This window comes from Paralichthys olivaceus, chromosome 15 (genome assembly GCF_024713975.1).
Source record: "Paralichthys olivaceus isolate ysfri-2021 chromosome 15, ASM2471397v2, whole genome shotgun sequence".
Taxonomy (NCBI): domain Eukaryota; kingdom Metazoa; phylum Chordata; class Actinopteri; order Pleuronectiformes; family Paralichthyidae; genus Paralichthys; species Paralichthys olivaceus.
In genome coordinates, this window is record NC_091107.1 from 4,708,611 (window position 1) to 4,726,521 (window position 17,911).

The 17,911-nt window shown below is 40.6% G+C and overlaps 1 protein-coding gene across 1 annotated transcript; it reads left to right on the top strand.

Annotated features, from left to right (window-relative positions):
• Window positions 1-6,128: 6,128 nt before the first annotated feature.
• LOC109635907 (ubiquitin carboxyl-terminal hydrolase 2-like) lies at window positions 6,129-15,215 on the top strand. Its single transcript, XM_020097393.2, has 12 exons — window positions 6,129-6,490; window positions 10,855-10,902; window positions 11,029-11,152; window positions 11,371-11,482; window positions 11,600-11,710; window positions 11,799-11,863; window positions 11,954-12,057; window positions 12,176-12,256; window positions 12,372-12,450; window positions 13,707-13,814; window positions 13,909-14,029; window positions 14,371-15,215. The coding sequence occupies exons 1-12, from the start codon at window positions 6,335-6,337 to the stop codon at window positions 14,474-14,476; spliced, it is 1,215 nt and encodes a 404-aa protein (XP_019952952.1). The 5' UTR covers window positions 6,129-6,334; the 3' UTR covers window positions 14,477-15,215.
• Window positions 15,216-17,911: the final 2,696 nt, after the last annotated feature.

Below are 17,911 nucleotides of genomic sequence, written 5' to 3' on the forward strand. Positions count from 1 at the left end.
AAATGTCCAATTTGATAAAAAAAACACTTGAATAATAAGTGCGTGTGTGTGTGTGCGTGTGTGTGTGTGTGTGTGTATACTATCAATTAGAAACCTTAAATTATAATTAAATTGCCTGTCATAAGTATATAAAACTTTCAGTATACTGTATACTTAGCAGTTTTTTTAGACAACAGAGGAAACAGTGAATCTTTAAACTCAGTAAGTTTGGTTTTATTTCCACCTTAAGAGTTCTGTCTTTTGATGCATTATATATTTGACCAGAGCTGCGTTTGTGTCTGCAGGTCGTCCTGAAAGAGAAAGAGAAGAATCCAAGGTGAGACAAAATAGAGTCACTCAGATAAACTTTTTAACTTTGTCATAACTAACAGCATCTCACATCTGGATTTTTGCAGCTGGACGGTCAGAGGTCGATCAGTCAAACTGAAACTGTGACTGAAACGTCCCCTCCAGCCTCAGTGGTGATTTCGTCCTCGACCTTTGCACGGCAATATCAGATAAGTTAAAGTCGCACTCACACGTAAAAAAAAAAAAAAAAAAGATTGTGCCGCTGATTTCATTCTCAGGCCACAAAAGCAGTGAAGATAAGAATCAATTTAAAGATCCTCCAAAAGTTCTTAATGGACGTCCAGTCAGAAATGGACATAACGTCTTCTATATCTCTTCAGAGGTTTGATTCCACTTCAGTGGAAACAATACAAAGTGTGTTCAGAGGGCAGAGTGACCCACAGACGTTATGAGACGCTGACCCAGTAAATATTGAAAGTAAATCTACCTTCTGATAAGAAAGTTAATATCAAGTCGAATCTTAGTTAAACATTTAACTGAGTAAGACGTCTACTAAGTCTTAATTAAACTGAGTAATACTTCTACATTGATCTCATTTAACTGAGTAACACTTCTACATCAGGATGATCTTATTTCATCATAAATTAAATGTATAGAAAGGTAAATGAATGAAGTGAAAACTGAGGGTTTAAATTGTACAATATGTTTCTTCAGTGAACTTGTATTCATCAGATGGTTTTAATGGAGACTCTCTTTTACTCAGAGAAATATGATTTACTCACCCTTTCAGTCCAAAATACAGTTTCTGTCCATCTTCCATTCTGCAGACACTAAAATGCTCTCATTACCTTCAGGATGATGTTTGACACTGAACAAAGATTTGATGTGAGAAGTTGCATTGTATTCTGAAAATATTGCAGAATGCATGAATCAGATTAATGAAGTGATCCAGTGACAACAACCTCCTCTAAGTAATCAACAAGTCAATTCAAGTCAAAGGAACATCTACTCAGGTTTTAGCTTCATGTGACCGCGTGTCTGACCTGTCAGGATTCACGGGGGTCAAGGGTCAGTGACTAGAGTGTGAAATAATTCACATTCTTTAAACGCCAGAGGAAGAATGTGAATACAGGCTGAGTTAGACGCTCACGTGCTGATTGTTTCATCATGTTACACGAGGAAAGATTCAAAAGCAAATGTGATTTAGTTCCATGGCTTAAAAAATATTTTGATTGACAGGCTCATTTGCGAAACATCAAGAGACTTCATCAAAATACATTGAAATTGGTTTTAGCGAGAAACAGACAGAGATTTGTGGGATTAGAAGAAAGTCTGACAGAAGAACGAACAGAATCCACAGCTCTTCTCCTCTGACCTCACTTCCGTGTGTCGGTTGCATGTTTGTCATGTTGCTGGTATTTGAACAAACATGAACTGTAAACTTTAGTTAAGCGGAAGTTTACATAGAGGGCTCCCTGGGTTTGCTCATACATAAGTACAGCTGGAGGTATTCCCTCAGTGACTTGCGTGCCTACAGGGCGGGGGGGCCTCGCCCGTCGGGGTGGAGGCCGCTTCTCTGTGCGTTGAAGGGATCGGCCTCGTCGTCATGTTCGGAGCATGTAGAAGACTTTCACTGTGAATTCCTTAGCAACCATCTCAAACCTGTGAGACGGCGAGATAATCTTTATTACACAAATGAACTCATTACATAACTCGATGTGCCGAGGTGATTATTAACAATAGTTCTTTTCATGGCAATTCAACCTCAGCCATATATGTGTCATCAAGTTTAATTGATCAAGTTTATCAATGTTTTAGATAACGACTATTACATCACCCAGCAGAGCGTTTCCCTCGACCGAGAACAAACCGTCCCTTAAATTCTGCACCAGATCTGTTCCGTTTGTTTGGACGTAGCTCAAAAACTATTGAAGACACATGTAAACTGTTGATTCTATAATGAATCCACATTATCTCAGCTACACATTAGACGTGTGTGGAACAGGATTATTCAAAAAACAACTGATTGAAAATAGAAGCAGATGTTTCTTCTCTTACTGACACAGTTTCCAATGAAATTATTTGTGTTAGTCGGAATTAATGAAGTGAATTCTTTCCACAGTGTAACATGAGGTGCGAACTGTCTCCATCAATTAACTATCGGTGACATTTCCTGGTTGCATTCTGACACTGTGTGAATGATTAACTGTGAAAAACTCCACCGAGCTGGTTATGTTTGTTTAATTGTTTGTTGGTTGGCTCGTTGTCAGCATTACAAAAAAAAAACGACTGAGAGGATTCTGATGAAACTGGGTGGAAGGATGAGACACGAGTCAAGAAAGGATTTAGATTTTCTTTCTTTAACATTGCGAGATGTGATGTGGATGTGGTGTTCATTCCTATAATGTAGCTCGTGTACCCCTCTTCCTATAAAGCAGTTCAAGGCCGATTTAAATCATTTTAATCCCACATCAATGACTCCTTTCACATATGCACTGAACTCTGGACAAGTTTTCAGTGTTGCTCCCTGGTAAAACGTCGGAGCGAGCCCATGTAAGGACACAGAAGGAAAATGTCGTCTGACCCGGACCCTCTCCTGCTGCTTCATGTATGAAACCTCATGAAAATGTCCAGAGCTCACAGACCTGGAATCTGACCCGATCAGAGAAAGTCAGTCCCTTTAAACCTGCATGCGTCGAGATTCATCGACGCAGGAATGTTCGTGACTAACGGATCACATTCCTCTTGAGTGCGAGGAGGTGGTTCATCGTGAGGCCTGTGGTCTCGCTCGCTCGCTGCTCCTGTTGGGTTTGCCTGGATACATGAATTGTTTGAGGAGTTCCCTCTCTGACGCACCGGGGCGCTTCACTTGTTGTCTCCGTGGCGTGGCGATGTGCTGTAAACGTAATTACGTGTTTCATTGAGTTAAATCTCCAGAGGATGAGTCAGAATATAATTAATGAGAACCTCACCTTTCTTGTAGCACACACTCAACACCAGAAATGTCAGAATATATAAGTGGATATTCATACTTCTATAGGAATAAACCTTATTTACTTACATATTTTTACATCTTTAGCTTCATTACATTATAAATATACTGTTCACTCCATCCAAGAGCCTCCAGGGCCTTTAGCTTCACAAGTAAGTTACATAAGGCCCCTAATAATATGCATCTCTATGTAGGTTTAAAACCTGGTTCATCAGCTGACTGTGTTGAGTTTCTCTGACAGCACCAGACTTTGCGCGCTGGTTTTAATGCTCCCTCTGTTAAAGATGAGAGGACAGAAGGAGCTGTAAAGTTACACAAGGTGGCTATTGACCTCTTATCAGACTCCGAGCTGTTCCTGTGTCAGATCCTCGCTCGGTCTAAAGATCTAAGTCCAGCCGAGTCAGCAAGTCTCTGTGAGGACACAAGATTCTGGATGAAGCTGATTTTAGCTTTTTATTTTCTGCCAGCGCACAATTTTAGCTTTTTATTTTCTGCCAGCGCACAATTTTCTTTTCTTTAGTGAACAACCTGCGTATATTAGGTTTAATTCAGAAAACAACAGAGAAACATGACGTCTGAGTGTAAATGTCTGACAGTACTTTGCTCTTTACACCATCTTGTCGGTACAATGTGGATGGAAGACGATAGAAATCCATTATTTCATGCAATGAAATCAAGAGTGCTGCTCCTGATCCGTTCATGAGAAGTTAAATTACAAGATAAAACAAGAGCAAGTTTCGTACAATATATCACACAATTAAACACAATCTGATATAGATAAAGTGCCATAAACAGGAGGTTGCACATTCCACAGAGCCTCACTTACCTCACAGTTCACAATTAGTTTTTGCAGTTTACTGCTCTGGATCCTTCACTTGGAGATTCTAAGTGGATTCTATGTTTGGTTATGTTTTGCCATTTTAAAAGTTCTTCAACAGAGCATTAAGGGTCCAGTGTGTAGAATTTAGGTGACAGGGATCTATTGGCAGAAATTTAGTGTAGAATAATTCTCATGATGTTTTCACTAGTTCGTTTCATCTAAATTGTGTGAATTGTAGTTTTCTTTACCCCAGAAAAGGCCCTTTAATTTTTAAATACTTAAATATTTACATGGAGGGGACCCTCTCTACGGAGGCCGCCATGTTTTTTACATTAGTCAACACTCGATATCACTAAATCTTACACACTGTACCTTTAAGCCCTATGAGGCAAATGTTTGGAAACCTACAAATAATTGTCTGAATCAATTCAATGTGATTTGATTTTGTACTTTATTACTTCCTAACACAACATCCTATGGCCTCTAACAGTTGTTTCCCTGACTAGAACATTTTATACAACTTTTAACTTTATATCATTAGTAGTATTCATTGCTTTTTCTGCATGAGACCTTTAAACAAGTCTTATATTCTAAAAGTCCTGAATTACACTGGACAGTAACTCAGGCATCTGCAACAAGTACAGTCTATTCAATCTAAAATCAGTACAAGTGAGGCTGCAGTACTTCTCTGTCACACAAGTTGCTATTTCATTTTGCATTGAATATAAATGTATGAAAATCACATAAAAGTTTGTTAAAGATTAAACCTGTGGTTCTGAATGTTTGTCCAGCTGGTCACGTACAATTTCCGCCTGAGGCCGTTGTGTTTGAGTGTCGGTTAAAGTCAGATGTTTTTATTGAATCATTGTTTGAGGGACTAGAGGTAAAAGAGGTAAAATGTTGCATGAAAACTAAAGAAAAATGTTTTACTTCCTGGATCATTTATCATGTCATCGTCCCTCAGATTCATCGTGTGACCTTCTGAAGGGGTCACTAGGTTAACTACCAACTTTAACTATATAACAAACAAGATAATGTCATGAATAACTGAGTCTTTACTTTGTTTTTTATACTTTATGTGCATTGAAGAGTAAAAGGTTTTGCAGTTAGGGCCTCGAGGAAATCACATCACAGATTTGATTGATTGTCATTTTGAACATTTATAATTATTTTGTTTTGTAAATATTATTTTATTTTTGAAAAATGATTTGTAAAAAGTGGAGCCTCACTGATACAGATCATTAGCAGCTGATGCTGATATTGGGGATTAAAAAATATATCCGCTACATCCAGCTCAGGTCGGGTTTGGACACAAGAACAGGATGTCCGTCAGGTTCAGATTGGGCCTCGTTACTATTATGAGGGAACGCTCCCCAATTCTTGCTGCGACCCATCAGTTGTTCAAACCCTGACGACAAAGAAATGTGATTGATCCTTAATGTTTGACAGTTTAACCATAAACTTTATTATAAATAACTGTAAATTAAAAGAAAACACAGAAACAACCAAGTATATAAAACTTGAATATAGGACACAAACATATTTTAAAATGTAAAAGTGATACCGATGTATCTGTAACCAATAATATTCATATTCTAATAAGTGAGTGCTGAAATCTTTAAACTACAAACCTTTCACTGCAGCTTTTGGTTCAATATAGACATGACTTTTTATTGCATCTATGTTTTTTTGATTTATTTGTTCATTTATATTTCTAGTTTTTGTTTTTAATTTCAAAATGATCTTTATTGTTATGTCAGCTTTCAGTTTTGTCCCTTATTGGCTCATGAAAGAAGATAAAGAGAAGAAATAAAGTTTATTTTTCATGCAGGGGTTTTGATTGGTATTGAACATCTTACTTTTCTTGGACGAATACAGTTTTTTGGGGGTTATTGATCTTCTGTCACAGTTTCTTTGTGTTTGCCAAAATCAGAGCTGTCACAGTGTTGATATGTCCAACAGCACTTAAATGCAGCACAGTTTTTCCATGGGAGGGGAAGTGGGCGTGAACACAACGCAGTAAAAACACACAGACACACACGCAGAGACACACACACTATCACACACACTCACGCACACACACACCTCCTCAGTGAGTCTAACCTCAGTGATCCACAGCAGCAGTTGTGTTCAGGTGCAGAGCTGCAGACACATCAGGACCTGAACTCACCACCTCTCCATCCTCTCTTTGATTATTGGCTCCAGCTCTGCAGCAGCGGTGCTTCCTTGAGAACATGCCGTCTCTGCGTCACTCCTACACGGTCACGGTGCCGGAGGAACCGGCCTCTCTCCCGCTGGACAGACCCGAGCTGCAGCGGCGGAGGGGTCCGTCTCTGTCCCGGTCTGCGCTGGTGTCCACGTTCATGGGTCTGATCATCAACCAGGCCAAGGTGGGTCCATCTCCTCTCATTCTGTCCATCATGTATCATCATTATTATCTTCTATTATCATGTATTATTATAATTTGAATGTGTTATCATTCACTATAGTGAGATCCTGCTTTCATATCTGTCTTTCGCACAACTTTTTACATAAGGAACATTTTATTATGGCTGCGTTTTCCTCACTGACTCTGTCAACTTACATTCATGTACTTGTACTTGGCAGTACACACTTGCCCATGCACTCTTATATATATTATAAATATATGTGAGTGTTGTATAGTCATTATATGAGATTTTCACAAAACTGTTATAATTATTCACTATAACAATATTGTCACGATATTTATGAACCTTTAAAACATTAATTATTAATAATAATTATGTCATCTTGTCATGTTTAACATTGTCTAATGTCTGATTCATGTCATTTTTGGCAAAATAATTATATTCAAAACACTACAACATTATGCAGATATGTAATAATCACACTGATGATTAGAGCGATCACAGGTAGACCAATATATTACCTTGTTTCATGTTTCAACACTTTCTGGTTTGTGTATAGTCGTCCCATTGATTATCACAGACAGAACTCATCAGTCTCAGTCAGTTCTCAGTGAGAACAGTGAGTTTTGTGATTTAACTGGAATAATATAAAAATGAATATCTGAAAGAAAAACGAGAAATCAGCTTCCAAATAGGAAACAAAACATTTTTCACATCAATTTGTTCAAACTGAGCGTATTTGCATAAAAGCTTGTTGTATTTTCAATGATTCACATCCACAGACACGTACGTGACTCTGCAGCAGCAAAACCAATAAACTCTATAAGAGAACAATGCAGTGACTTGTTATAAACAGTGAGTGAATGAAAACTAGTTGAATTTGTTGCTGAGGCTGAATCGTGGATGTTGGTCAGAAAATGTCATTGTGCAGAAAAGTCTTCAGCTTATTCAAGTTTGACCTTTAATCTCTTATCAGCTATTAAGTGGAGAAGGAACAGGCTGACAGTGCACACAAAAGTATTGTGTGTGTGTGTGTGCGCGTGTGTGTGCGCGTGTGTGTGTGTGTGTGTGTGTGTGCGTGTGTGTGCAGCTGCCTACATTAGAGAAACTATGTGAGTGTGACTTTGGTTGCGTAACAGGAGGCTCTGCTGATAAGGAATGTGTGTCCTGACATGTCACCTTATCATCTCTACAGTACATGTTAACACACAGCGCTGCCGTCAGCCCGCAGACGTGTGTGTGTGTGTGTTTGTGTGTGTTTGTGTGTGTGTGTGTGTGTGTGTGTGTGTGTCCATGCAGGGTAAAGGTGTGAATGAGTTTGCCTGAAGTCACAGATCACACCTCATGTCACCGTCTTGGCTGAGACTGTCGGTGATGTTGTTGGTTTCCACAGACAACCTGTGCTCTCTGCAGGATCGCTTCATTTGTCAATTGTGAGGCACATTTGTGCTTCCTGTATGAATTAAAGTTTAACTGATCGATTGATTGATTGATTGATTCATGATGCCCAGAGAAAACAAAATTTCAATTTAAGGCTGAAAGTAGCGATAACTTTCATCACTTATTAAATAAGCATTTTCTTTTCCCAATTAATCAACAAAATGTTTGGTTTATAGAATCATAAGAGTTTGATCTTCCGTCCTCTCATGAACACGATGTGTATATACATATTAACACCATCCCTACATATTCTACATTCACTCCTGCACAAACTGCTGCGCTCTGTAACACATATTCTTATCATTCTCCTTATCATTCTGCTTTTGTGATCCAAGCTCTTGTATTTATCTTTCTCCTCATACTCACAGTACCTGCAAAAGTCAAGCACTGAGCAAATTAAAAATATTTGCTTTATCTTTGCCCTCGTTCTTCACTGTTCTGCATCGCAAAACCAAAATTCCACGTATGTGAACGTGCTCGGCAATAAACTTTATTCTGCTTCTGCGGACCAACAGTCCTGCATCCCACGAATTTCAGTTCACAACCACATAAGAGTTTAAAGATTGGATATTGTATCTTTCCCTGCGCTGCCACAACAACGCAGAGATTGTTTATACTGTGGAAGTGGAAGTGGCATCGCTGGCAGCGCACGTTCAGGAGTGTTGCTCTTTTTGTCACAGTACATCGGCTTTAACCGAGCATGTAACGCTGGTTCAGGACATAACGTTCTCCGTCGCCTCCTCGAGTTCTGAGTGTGCCAAGCCCCGCTGGTCAGTGTCCACCGGAGCACAGCAGCGGATTGGCACTCGCACCATATGGTCACCTTCAAACAACAGAGCACAGGAGAAGGGAAAAAGATCTCAGCTGAGCCGGCTGTTAATAGCTTATACTGTCACTGTTCTATTTTCAGCTTTTGGAACAATGTGATAAACATCATGAGGCTCTGAACCTCTTCACTGAACGTCCTGAATAGGATAAGTTCTTCTGCCTGCTGCCTTCTGCACATGTGACAGACAAACTTCCGGAAAACCCTTTTGTCCCAGACATTTTCTAGAGTTACCCACAGACTGTGAATAAAGATGGAGGACAAATGTCCACTAATGAAGCCATAACAATCCCCATAAAGAACAACCTATAATATCAGAAACCCTCTTTGAGAAAACGTTTTCACTGTGTGCTTTGACTTTATAGTTTGGTCCATGTCCTGTGTTAACGTGGAGGAGGCGGGGTTTATGGCCCATACAGCAGCCAGCCACCAGGGGGCGATCAAGATGATTTGATTTGGTGGCGTCATTTCGTCCATCTTTATTCACGGTCCGTGGTGCATTTGCTAAAATAACCACAAATGTGATTCACTGGAAAATAGAAGAGAACCCTCCGCCTGTCTCCCCTGGCAACAGCAAATCAAACCACGCCATATTTCAGTGATTCACAGGAAGCTGACGTCGCTGCTCGGTTTACAGTTTGCATCTTTGCTGTTGTGCCCTCATGTGTTCCTCCGTCAGGGTGTCGCCGCGCTGACGCTGATACCTGCAGCTCCTCGCCCGTCAGCAGAGGTGTTGATGCGTGACACTGGTTCTCTGAGTCATCACGTTACTCAGTTACATATGTTCCCTCATTCAGGATGAGCTGCAGGTCGGAGGGAAACATGTCAGCTGTTTATGAGCACACATGCTGAGAGAGTAATGGTCATAAGATATATGAATGTGTTCACAGCAGTTATTTAGCTGTGTGTTATTTAGTTGGTGACATTCAGATGAGTCTCCCACTACTTTTAGACGGTCACAGTGTTTTTCTAGTCGCACCAACCACGCAGATCCCTTCAGTGATTCATAGAGTGCTTCTATCAGCTGTGCTTTTCTATCACACATCTTTCACAGTCATGGCAGAACAGCTGTCAGGGGCGGTTGAGGGTTCGGTGTCCTGCCCAAGGGCTCTCAGGCAGGCAGACTGAAGGAGCCACAGCCGCTGCCCACAATTAAAATGATTAAACGTTAGACATCAGCGTGAGGCGAGGTACACCCTGCACAGGAGTGTTGATGGGTCCACGTACAGAGACAAATAACCATTCTGTGAGCCTGCGGTGCTAACATTACCCCATAGCATTATGGGAAAACTGAAGTGATGTGCTTCAATGAACAATAGTTAGTTCCGCTTGATTTGTGTTTACATACATGAATGTGAAGGCTGCAGGTGGCGAAACACAACACAACCAAGCTGCGTGGTCAGTAGCTGATCGTTGATGCTTCACGTTGTGTTCTCAGATTCTCAGGCGAACCTTTCCCTTCAGTCTGCATCACATGTCCGCGTGACGTCAGCGCGGTGCGTGTGGTGACTGTCGGGCTCGTCGGTGCAGGGAAGGGTCAGAACACAGAGCGTGTGGAACAGGAGCTTGTGTCTACAGCACGGTGCTGCAGCAACAGTGTGACCATCATACGATGCTGCTGAATAAATGCTCCACAGTCCTCTGAGGCTTATTCACACTTCAGGAATGTGACAGAGTTGCTGTCATACAGTCGCTTGTTCCGAGCGAGACCACGTGCAGGCTGCTCTGCTGGGACGTGCAGGCTGAACAAAATATAAGTACTTTAAATAAAATTTACACTTTAAAGACATGTTTTTATTTTTATTGCAAAAGCTTCGCCGGGCAAGTTACCACAATACTTATCTAGTCTAGTGACACTTGGTCCCAGATCTTCATTCTTACCGGTGAAAATTATGACATCTGCATAGTGAGCTCGAGGTTTGTCGTCTGCCTGCATGTTGTTCACAGCCCGTCAGAGTTTGTCTTTATTGCTAAACAACCTAATGGGGCCTGGTTGTGTTTCTCGTGTTGTATGAGTCCTCTCTGTCCTTCCTGTTAAACTCATCATTCCCTGACCGCTGCGTGAATAAAGAATCTCTTCTGTTTTTTCTTTGAGCAGAACAAGAGTCCTCAAGGCCTGGTGGGACTGAGGAACCTTGGCAACACGGTGAGTTCTCTTACCTCACTGTGTGGCCTTATAATAAACTCTGTATCTCGCTGCACTTTGACCTTCTCATGCCACCACATGACTCCAGCTCTTCCTTTGATTAATCCTCACGTTTGTGATTTTCAGTGTTTCATGAACTCCATCCTTCAATGTCTGAGCAACACTCCAGAGCTGAGAGATTACTGCCTGAGGAACGTCCATCACTCAGACCTCAACAACAACTGCAGGACGAACGCAGCTCTCATGGAAGGTAGGTCGTGACTCTGAGCCAAACAGGTTATCAGCATCGCTACGAGGAACATGAATCACTTTACAGCTCGGCAGTAGGTCAGACTTTATCAGTTTATATGTCCTTATCATCTGAAACTGCAGGAATTAATTGTTCTGCTGCATTAAATCACTGCTGAAGACGTGACAACTTTGTACAATGGTATAATCGTGGTCTCTTTCTTTCGCCTCCTGTCTCAGAGTTTGCTAAACTGACTCAAAGCCTGTGGACGTCTGTCAACAACGAGGCCATCAGTCCGTCCGACTTCAGGAACCAGATCCAGAGATTTGATCCAAAATTTGTCGGCTGCCAGTAAGTTATTCCCTCATCCTGACTCTAAGTTGAAGTTTACTCAATATAGTTCAGAAAGAATTCAGTAGAAAAAGTAAAATAATGACGTTGACAGTTTCTCTGTCCATCTCTACGCAGTCAGCAGGACGCTCAGGAATTTCTGCGCATGCTATTGGACGGACTCCATAATGAAGTGAACAGAGTGACAGTCTGCCCCAAGGTGTCGGTGCAGGACTTTGACCACCTCTCGTAAGTCACTGACACCTTCGCTGCTGAATAACACTGCTGCATGTGTGAGTTTATCATAACTTATTCGTGAGATGATTTTTGTTCACAGGGACGATGAAAAAGGCAAGAGAATGTGGAATATGTACCTGGAGAGAGAGGACAGCAAAGTAGTAGGTGAGTATTTGTTGGATTGTGGCTGTGAAATGATTTGAAACCACACTGGAATATTAAATTGAGTTCTTCATCTTTTGTCTCTGCCTGTAGATTTATTCGTCGGACAGTTGAAAAGTTCTCTGACCTGCTCCGTCTGTGGTTTCCGCTCCACTGTGTTCGATCCGTTCTGGGACTTATCAATACCTATTGCTCAGGTCAGCGAACTCACACACTCACTTTTCAATGGTTTTTCACACATCAAGTCTTTTAAATCTAGTCTATCGAGTCGTAAAGTTTGCATTATGTTGACGGACATTCTCCGTGTCTCCACAGAAGAACTCAGGCGAAGTGACTCTCAAAGACTGTTTGAGACTCTTTACTAAAGAAGATGTGCTGGATGGAGACGAGAGGCCGGTAAGAGGCACCACCCGCTCCCCAATTCTTTTTAGAATTGACATGAAAGTGACGCGTGATGTTATTCAACATCAACATCTCACTGACGCCCTCTGTTTGTCTAATTTTCTCTCAGACATGCAAGAAATGCAAAACCAGAAGGACATGCACCAAAAGATTCAGCATCCAGAAGTTCCCTCAGATCCTTGTTCTTCGTATCCTCTTCCTCACACCTTTGTGACACTTACAGCAACCAGATGCCTTTGAATAACTTCTTGCTAACATGCTCCCATAAAGTCAGTATCTCAGAATCTGTCAATTACAAAACAAGAGGATGATTTTGTTGAACGAGCGTCCAGTTAGAAAGACAAATGCTTGATTCTCAGATCTACCCACCTACCTTCCTACTTACATACCTTCCTACCTACTTACATACCTACCTACTGACCTACCTACTGACCTACCTACCTGTATCTACCTACTTACTGACTAACCAATCCATCTAGTCCATCTAGTCTGGCCATGTCTTTTCTAGATTCTTTACTGTCATTGTACTGCTGCAGTAGCAACATGACGAAATTGCAATTTTAGACATTATACAAGTATGCAAATATAGAGATATGCAATTAGAAAGTAAAAGTATAGAAAGTATTTACATGTAAAGGTATAGAAGAAAAGAAAAGCACAGTGTGCGAAAACAATAGATAAGCAACAGCATAGAATCAAATGAGTTTGTTTATGCGTCTCTCACAAGGAAGTTTCATTCAGCTTTCCAGAGCTTTCTGTACGCACGTGCTCTGCAGGAGGATGGTTGGCAACTAGTCAAGCTAGTGGAGCATCAAACAGCCAAAGAGCTTGATGTTTTCTCCAGAGACTAAAAACAAATCTAAAACGAGACGAATCACAGGATTTTGATTTACCATGTGAACAAGAACTCATCAGAAGACGTTGCGTGAATGCCAATGTTACTACACGTCTGTGGGTGTGTAACTTGTCAAATCTAGTTTGTCCAACTTCCAATTCTTGGCTCGTTGGGCTAAATAAACACACACACCCCTCTGCATAAGCCTGCGGGTAGTTAGTGCATGTGTTTCTGTTTGTGTTTAAGCTCAGCCTAACCTACAGCTTATTATACATGTATATGTATGTAAATATATATACATGTACATGTATGCTCGCGGTTATTGGCTGTTAAAAAGGAAACATAGAAAACACAGTTAAATACAAAGAAAGTAGGATAAATACTAGAAGTGTGTGGCGATGATTTTATTGGAAACTCCATAAAATGCTGAACTTGTCCGTGCATCATATTCAATGAGCCGACAAATGACAACAAACACTACTACTAAGTAAAGTACAATTAAACATAAAGTACAGTAAAGGTATAATTTGTATTTGAAATGTAGTGAAGAAAGAATGTTTATATGTATTTTGAATCAGTTTGGTTTCCTTGACTGAACGTTCCTCTCAGACCTGAAGCGTTTCTCAGACTCTAACGTCCGAGCGAGCAAACTCTCCACCTACGTCAACTTCCCTCTCAAAGAGCTGGACCTGCGGGAGTTTGCCTCTGAGAGCAGCGGTAAGTACCCGGCGTCCTGGACAGGTCATGCACTTTCCGAGCGTCGGCTGGATTTGATGAGAACTGACTGACAGAGTTGTGTCTCTCCCTGCAGAGCGTCCCGTGTACAGCCTGTACGCAGTGTCCAACCACTCTGGAAATACTTTGGGAGGCCATTACACAGCGTACTGCAAGAACCAGGCGCTGGGGGAGTGGTACAGCTACAACGACTGCAGGTATCAACTCACATCTACTCCCACATCATTCTATCATTTTATAAGCCTGGCAGAAAGCTGGGATCTAATTATACTAATTGTACTGTACTCGGTGTACTGTACCTGCTGTCAAGTGCAAAAGGACATGAAAAAGGCACAAAAGTTGTGTTACCGTGATTTTACATGAAATGTGCACTTTGGGTGGATGTACACGTGTGCACCTTTGGTTGGGCGTGACCGCTGTTTGGTTTGGGCCACATTTAATTACAGAAATATGTAAATACTAGCATAAAAATTCTCTAAGAAAACAAAGCTGTTTTCAGTGTTTTAACGACACACGTGTGTTCTGTGGTTCTCTGCAGAGTGAGCCCAATGTCCTCCAGCCAGGTTCGCAGCAGCAACGCCTACGTGCTCTTCTACGAGCTGGCCACATCCCCTCACGGCAAATATCAGACATGTCGGCTTTAGGCGCCGTGGAGGAGGAAGGAGCCGCATCATCAACTGGGCCTCTGGGTGCAGACTCTGCCTGTGTGGAGAGGGCTCCTCCTAGTGGAGAAAGTTCTGCCATTACAAAGCTGCTGTGAAAAAAGAAGAAAGGTGCATGTGAAGACACTTTGCACTGAGATCGAACACTCGGTGGAAGTGATTTGACGATGCCTCCACTGGCCACGAAGTTTACAGATCCAGCTCCGGGCGTCACCATCACAGTGAACATGCAGCAGTGGACTCAGAAGATGATGTTTTATTTTATTATAGTTTATTTTCATTTAAAAAAAACAAACATTTCCAGCTCTTCCTGGACCTTTTTTGCCAATTGTGTGGATTTTTTGTGTCACTTTGAATGTGGACGTCACAGAGACTTGAAAGATGTCACACACTGACTCATGTATTCTATTTAATGATGCTGGAAATCCACAGATGCACAGGGGATGTTTTATGTCAAACCACATTTTATTTTTGTATAGTATTTATGGGCAGCGTGTTGAATGTATCTCAACTGTGGAAAAGCCTGATAAATCAGAGCAGCTGTATAAATATGCATCAGTTATACTTCCTTCAGGAAGTAAAGTAAAGCTGACTTTACATCAACAATTCTGTGTCAACTGAGGCTGCATCATCTGTTCATTTTATCGTACCGTTATTTATTCAGGCAACCGAATGGAAGAATGTTAAAACAACAATAAAAAACTTTATACTGCATGTTTAACCAGACGCTCATCCTTTCCAACAGATATCTCTGCTAAACTACATCAAGCAGCTAGAAGAATTCCTTTGGTCACTTGAGGCAACGTTGAACTCATTATATCATCTTTTAAAGTTACGCTGGTTAACATTTTAGCAATAAAGTTCGCTACATATCCCAGTATTTGGACGATAACTTTTGTCTGTGAGCTTTGTTCAGTGGGTTTATCAGAGGTTTCAGCCTAATAAAGAAAAGTTCCCCTATTTACTGAAAATTTGGTTGAATCGATTAAAGTTTTGAGGCATGAAACCAAAGCAATGAGCTGAAATGTAGTGAAAATCCATGAAGAACTGCAGAATCTGTAATAATTCTCTGTGAATCAATTGTTACTAGTGACTCTGCACATAATATTGAGTTAGTTCATCCATCCTTTATATTAAAACACTGGTGATATAACGTCCAGGCTTTTGTTCAGGTTGGATTCATGTCAGTACGACCTCTGGCACACATCGAGCAAAGCCATGTGACAGAGGAGCTAGTTCCGCTCTGCACCACTAGAGGACGCTGTGTGTAGGCGTCCTGGGATTTGTAGTGACAACTGAGCTTTAACTAAACTGATATTTTGAGTAAAGACTACTACACTGTTTGTTTGCAGTGAAGCAATACTCGAACACAGAATAAATTGACAGATTATTGTTTGACATGTATATATATATTATAAAACCACCGAGCCATGGCCAACTGTGGACGCCATGTTTCCTCGAACTCTTGCCCTTGAGCCACTGAGCTTGTTAAGGCCTGAGGAAAGAGAAATGAGCGTGTGTGTGTGTGTGTGTGTGTGTGTGCACGCCTTAGACAGATGTTCTGCTAGCAACGAGGCCAATATGAGAAAAGATAAAGTTGTCAGCCGCAGAGCTCCGAGTGTTGTTGCAGCTGTAACACAAACAGCCTCTCACACAGTCGGAGTTTAGTCTGGAACAAAAGGGTTGTGAGTGTATGAGGTTCACAGTTTGACAGATCGCAGAAGAACATTGGCCTTCAGAGAATGTGAAAATGAGGAAGAGGAGCCTGTGTAGCTATCGAGGGCTCAATCTAAGATACTTGGAAATAATACACAATGATCCCAACAGAAAATATAACACATTCATTATCCCGTTGAATTCTACACACTGGACCTTTAACCCATGAAAGTTTAATTGTTCAAGTCACTTTGTTATCATGGTAAGAATGAGGATATAGCATCAGACAGCAATTGTACTATCTACATTTAATTTATTTATCATTGACTATTCATGCTGCAATGTTTTAAGAAACCTTTCAGCACATTTACAATCCTTACATTGGGTATTCGTAGTATTTCTTTTGTCTTAATGTTGCTTAGTAAGAATCTTTTCTATTCTCTTTGTTTATTAAACTGTTGGTAGAGGAGGAACGGTGTTTCTTCTTTCATGTACGCTTGTACATGAGTAAATGACAACAAAGAAAAACCTTGAATCTTGAAAACTTTAATAAAATTATAAATGTAAATATTTTCCACAGGGATGGAGGGGTTAATTTATCATATCACGGTTGTGTGGACACAAGTGCAAACACACACACATTCATTCACACTCTCTTATGAGTTATCTGTGGGTCACACGAAAGAGCCTGTGCTAAAATATTGGATTATATAACATTAATTTAATAAAAACATTTCATTTTCATCTTTGCAAACATGCACTGATAGGACACCCCCCTCCCCCAACATGTGCACACACTCCCTCTGGCCCCCATCCACACCATATGGGCCAATCACACGGCTCAGGGTATTAACAGTAATTTCGGAGCAGTGATGCTCTCAGTGTTCTTAACGAGCACTCGCCATGTTGACACTTCCTCAGCTAATGACCGTACAATAAATCCGTGCCCACCTCCTGGGGGATAAAGTCCACTTTGATAACACACTCCTGAGTTTGACCTGATGATTAAACTCACAGCGTCACCAAAAACACGTCTTTATCTTCAGTAGTTGTACAAATAATTTATTTATGAACTTGTTTAAAATGATATACAGTATTAGCATATTTCAAATACTGATTAGAAATAACATGTGCCTGTGTATATTTATCTTTTTAGAGTGAGACCAATAAAGGATTAAGTCTGGTTTTTGTTTGGCAATATGTCATCGCTTAATACAGCTATAGGTAAAGAAAGAAGTGCAAAAAGAGTAAAACTATGAATGTCACAGAAAGAATTGGGGTATTTTTATTTTGGAATGTCGGAGTCTAATAGTTTAGGTCCAAAATCCAAAGTAAAAAAAAGAAAATTCAAGATTACATTTTTTTATTGTGGCCTAACAGTTTCACATTTTTTAAAATTAGCTTATTCGCCTTTTCAATAACGGTTAAATGAGAAGCTCTATTTGTGAGATGCAGTTGAAAACTCACCAAGAAGTAAAGTCATATATAATTTTTATACTTTCCAATGTCAAGAAGTAACTTTTCGTGTTCAGTCTTTGTCAAAGTGAAACTGAGTAGAAACCAGTTCATCTGAAATCCAGTGGAAAGATTTTTCTTTATCATGACTGTCACGTACACACCGAAACTTCAATATCCTCATAAAATGAACAAACAAAGTCGGGTTTGCCAGGACGCACTTACATAATCAAAGTCTGGACTTTGCTCGGATATCTTCAGAGATTGCCAAATTAGACAGGTGTAATAAAGTATCACAGACATCAC

Coding starts and splice junctions, on each gene's coding strand:
- LOC109635907 (XM_020097393.2), top strand. CDS start 6,335: ATGCCGTCTCTGCGTCACTCCTACACGGTCACGGTGCCGGAGGAACCG. Junction 11,483..11,599: donor CCAAAATTTGTCGGCTGCCA/GTAAGTTATTCC, acceptor ATCTCTACGCAG/TCAGCAGGACGCTCAGGAAT. Junction 12,451..13,706: donor CCCTCAGATCCTTGTTCTTC/GTATCCTCTTCC, acceptor CGTTCCTCTCAG/ACCTGAAGCGTTTCTCAGAC.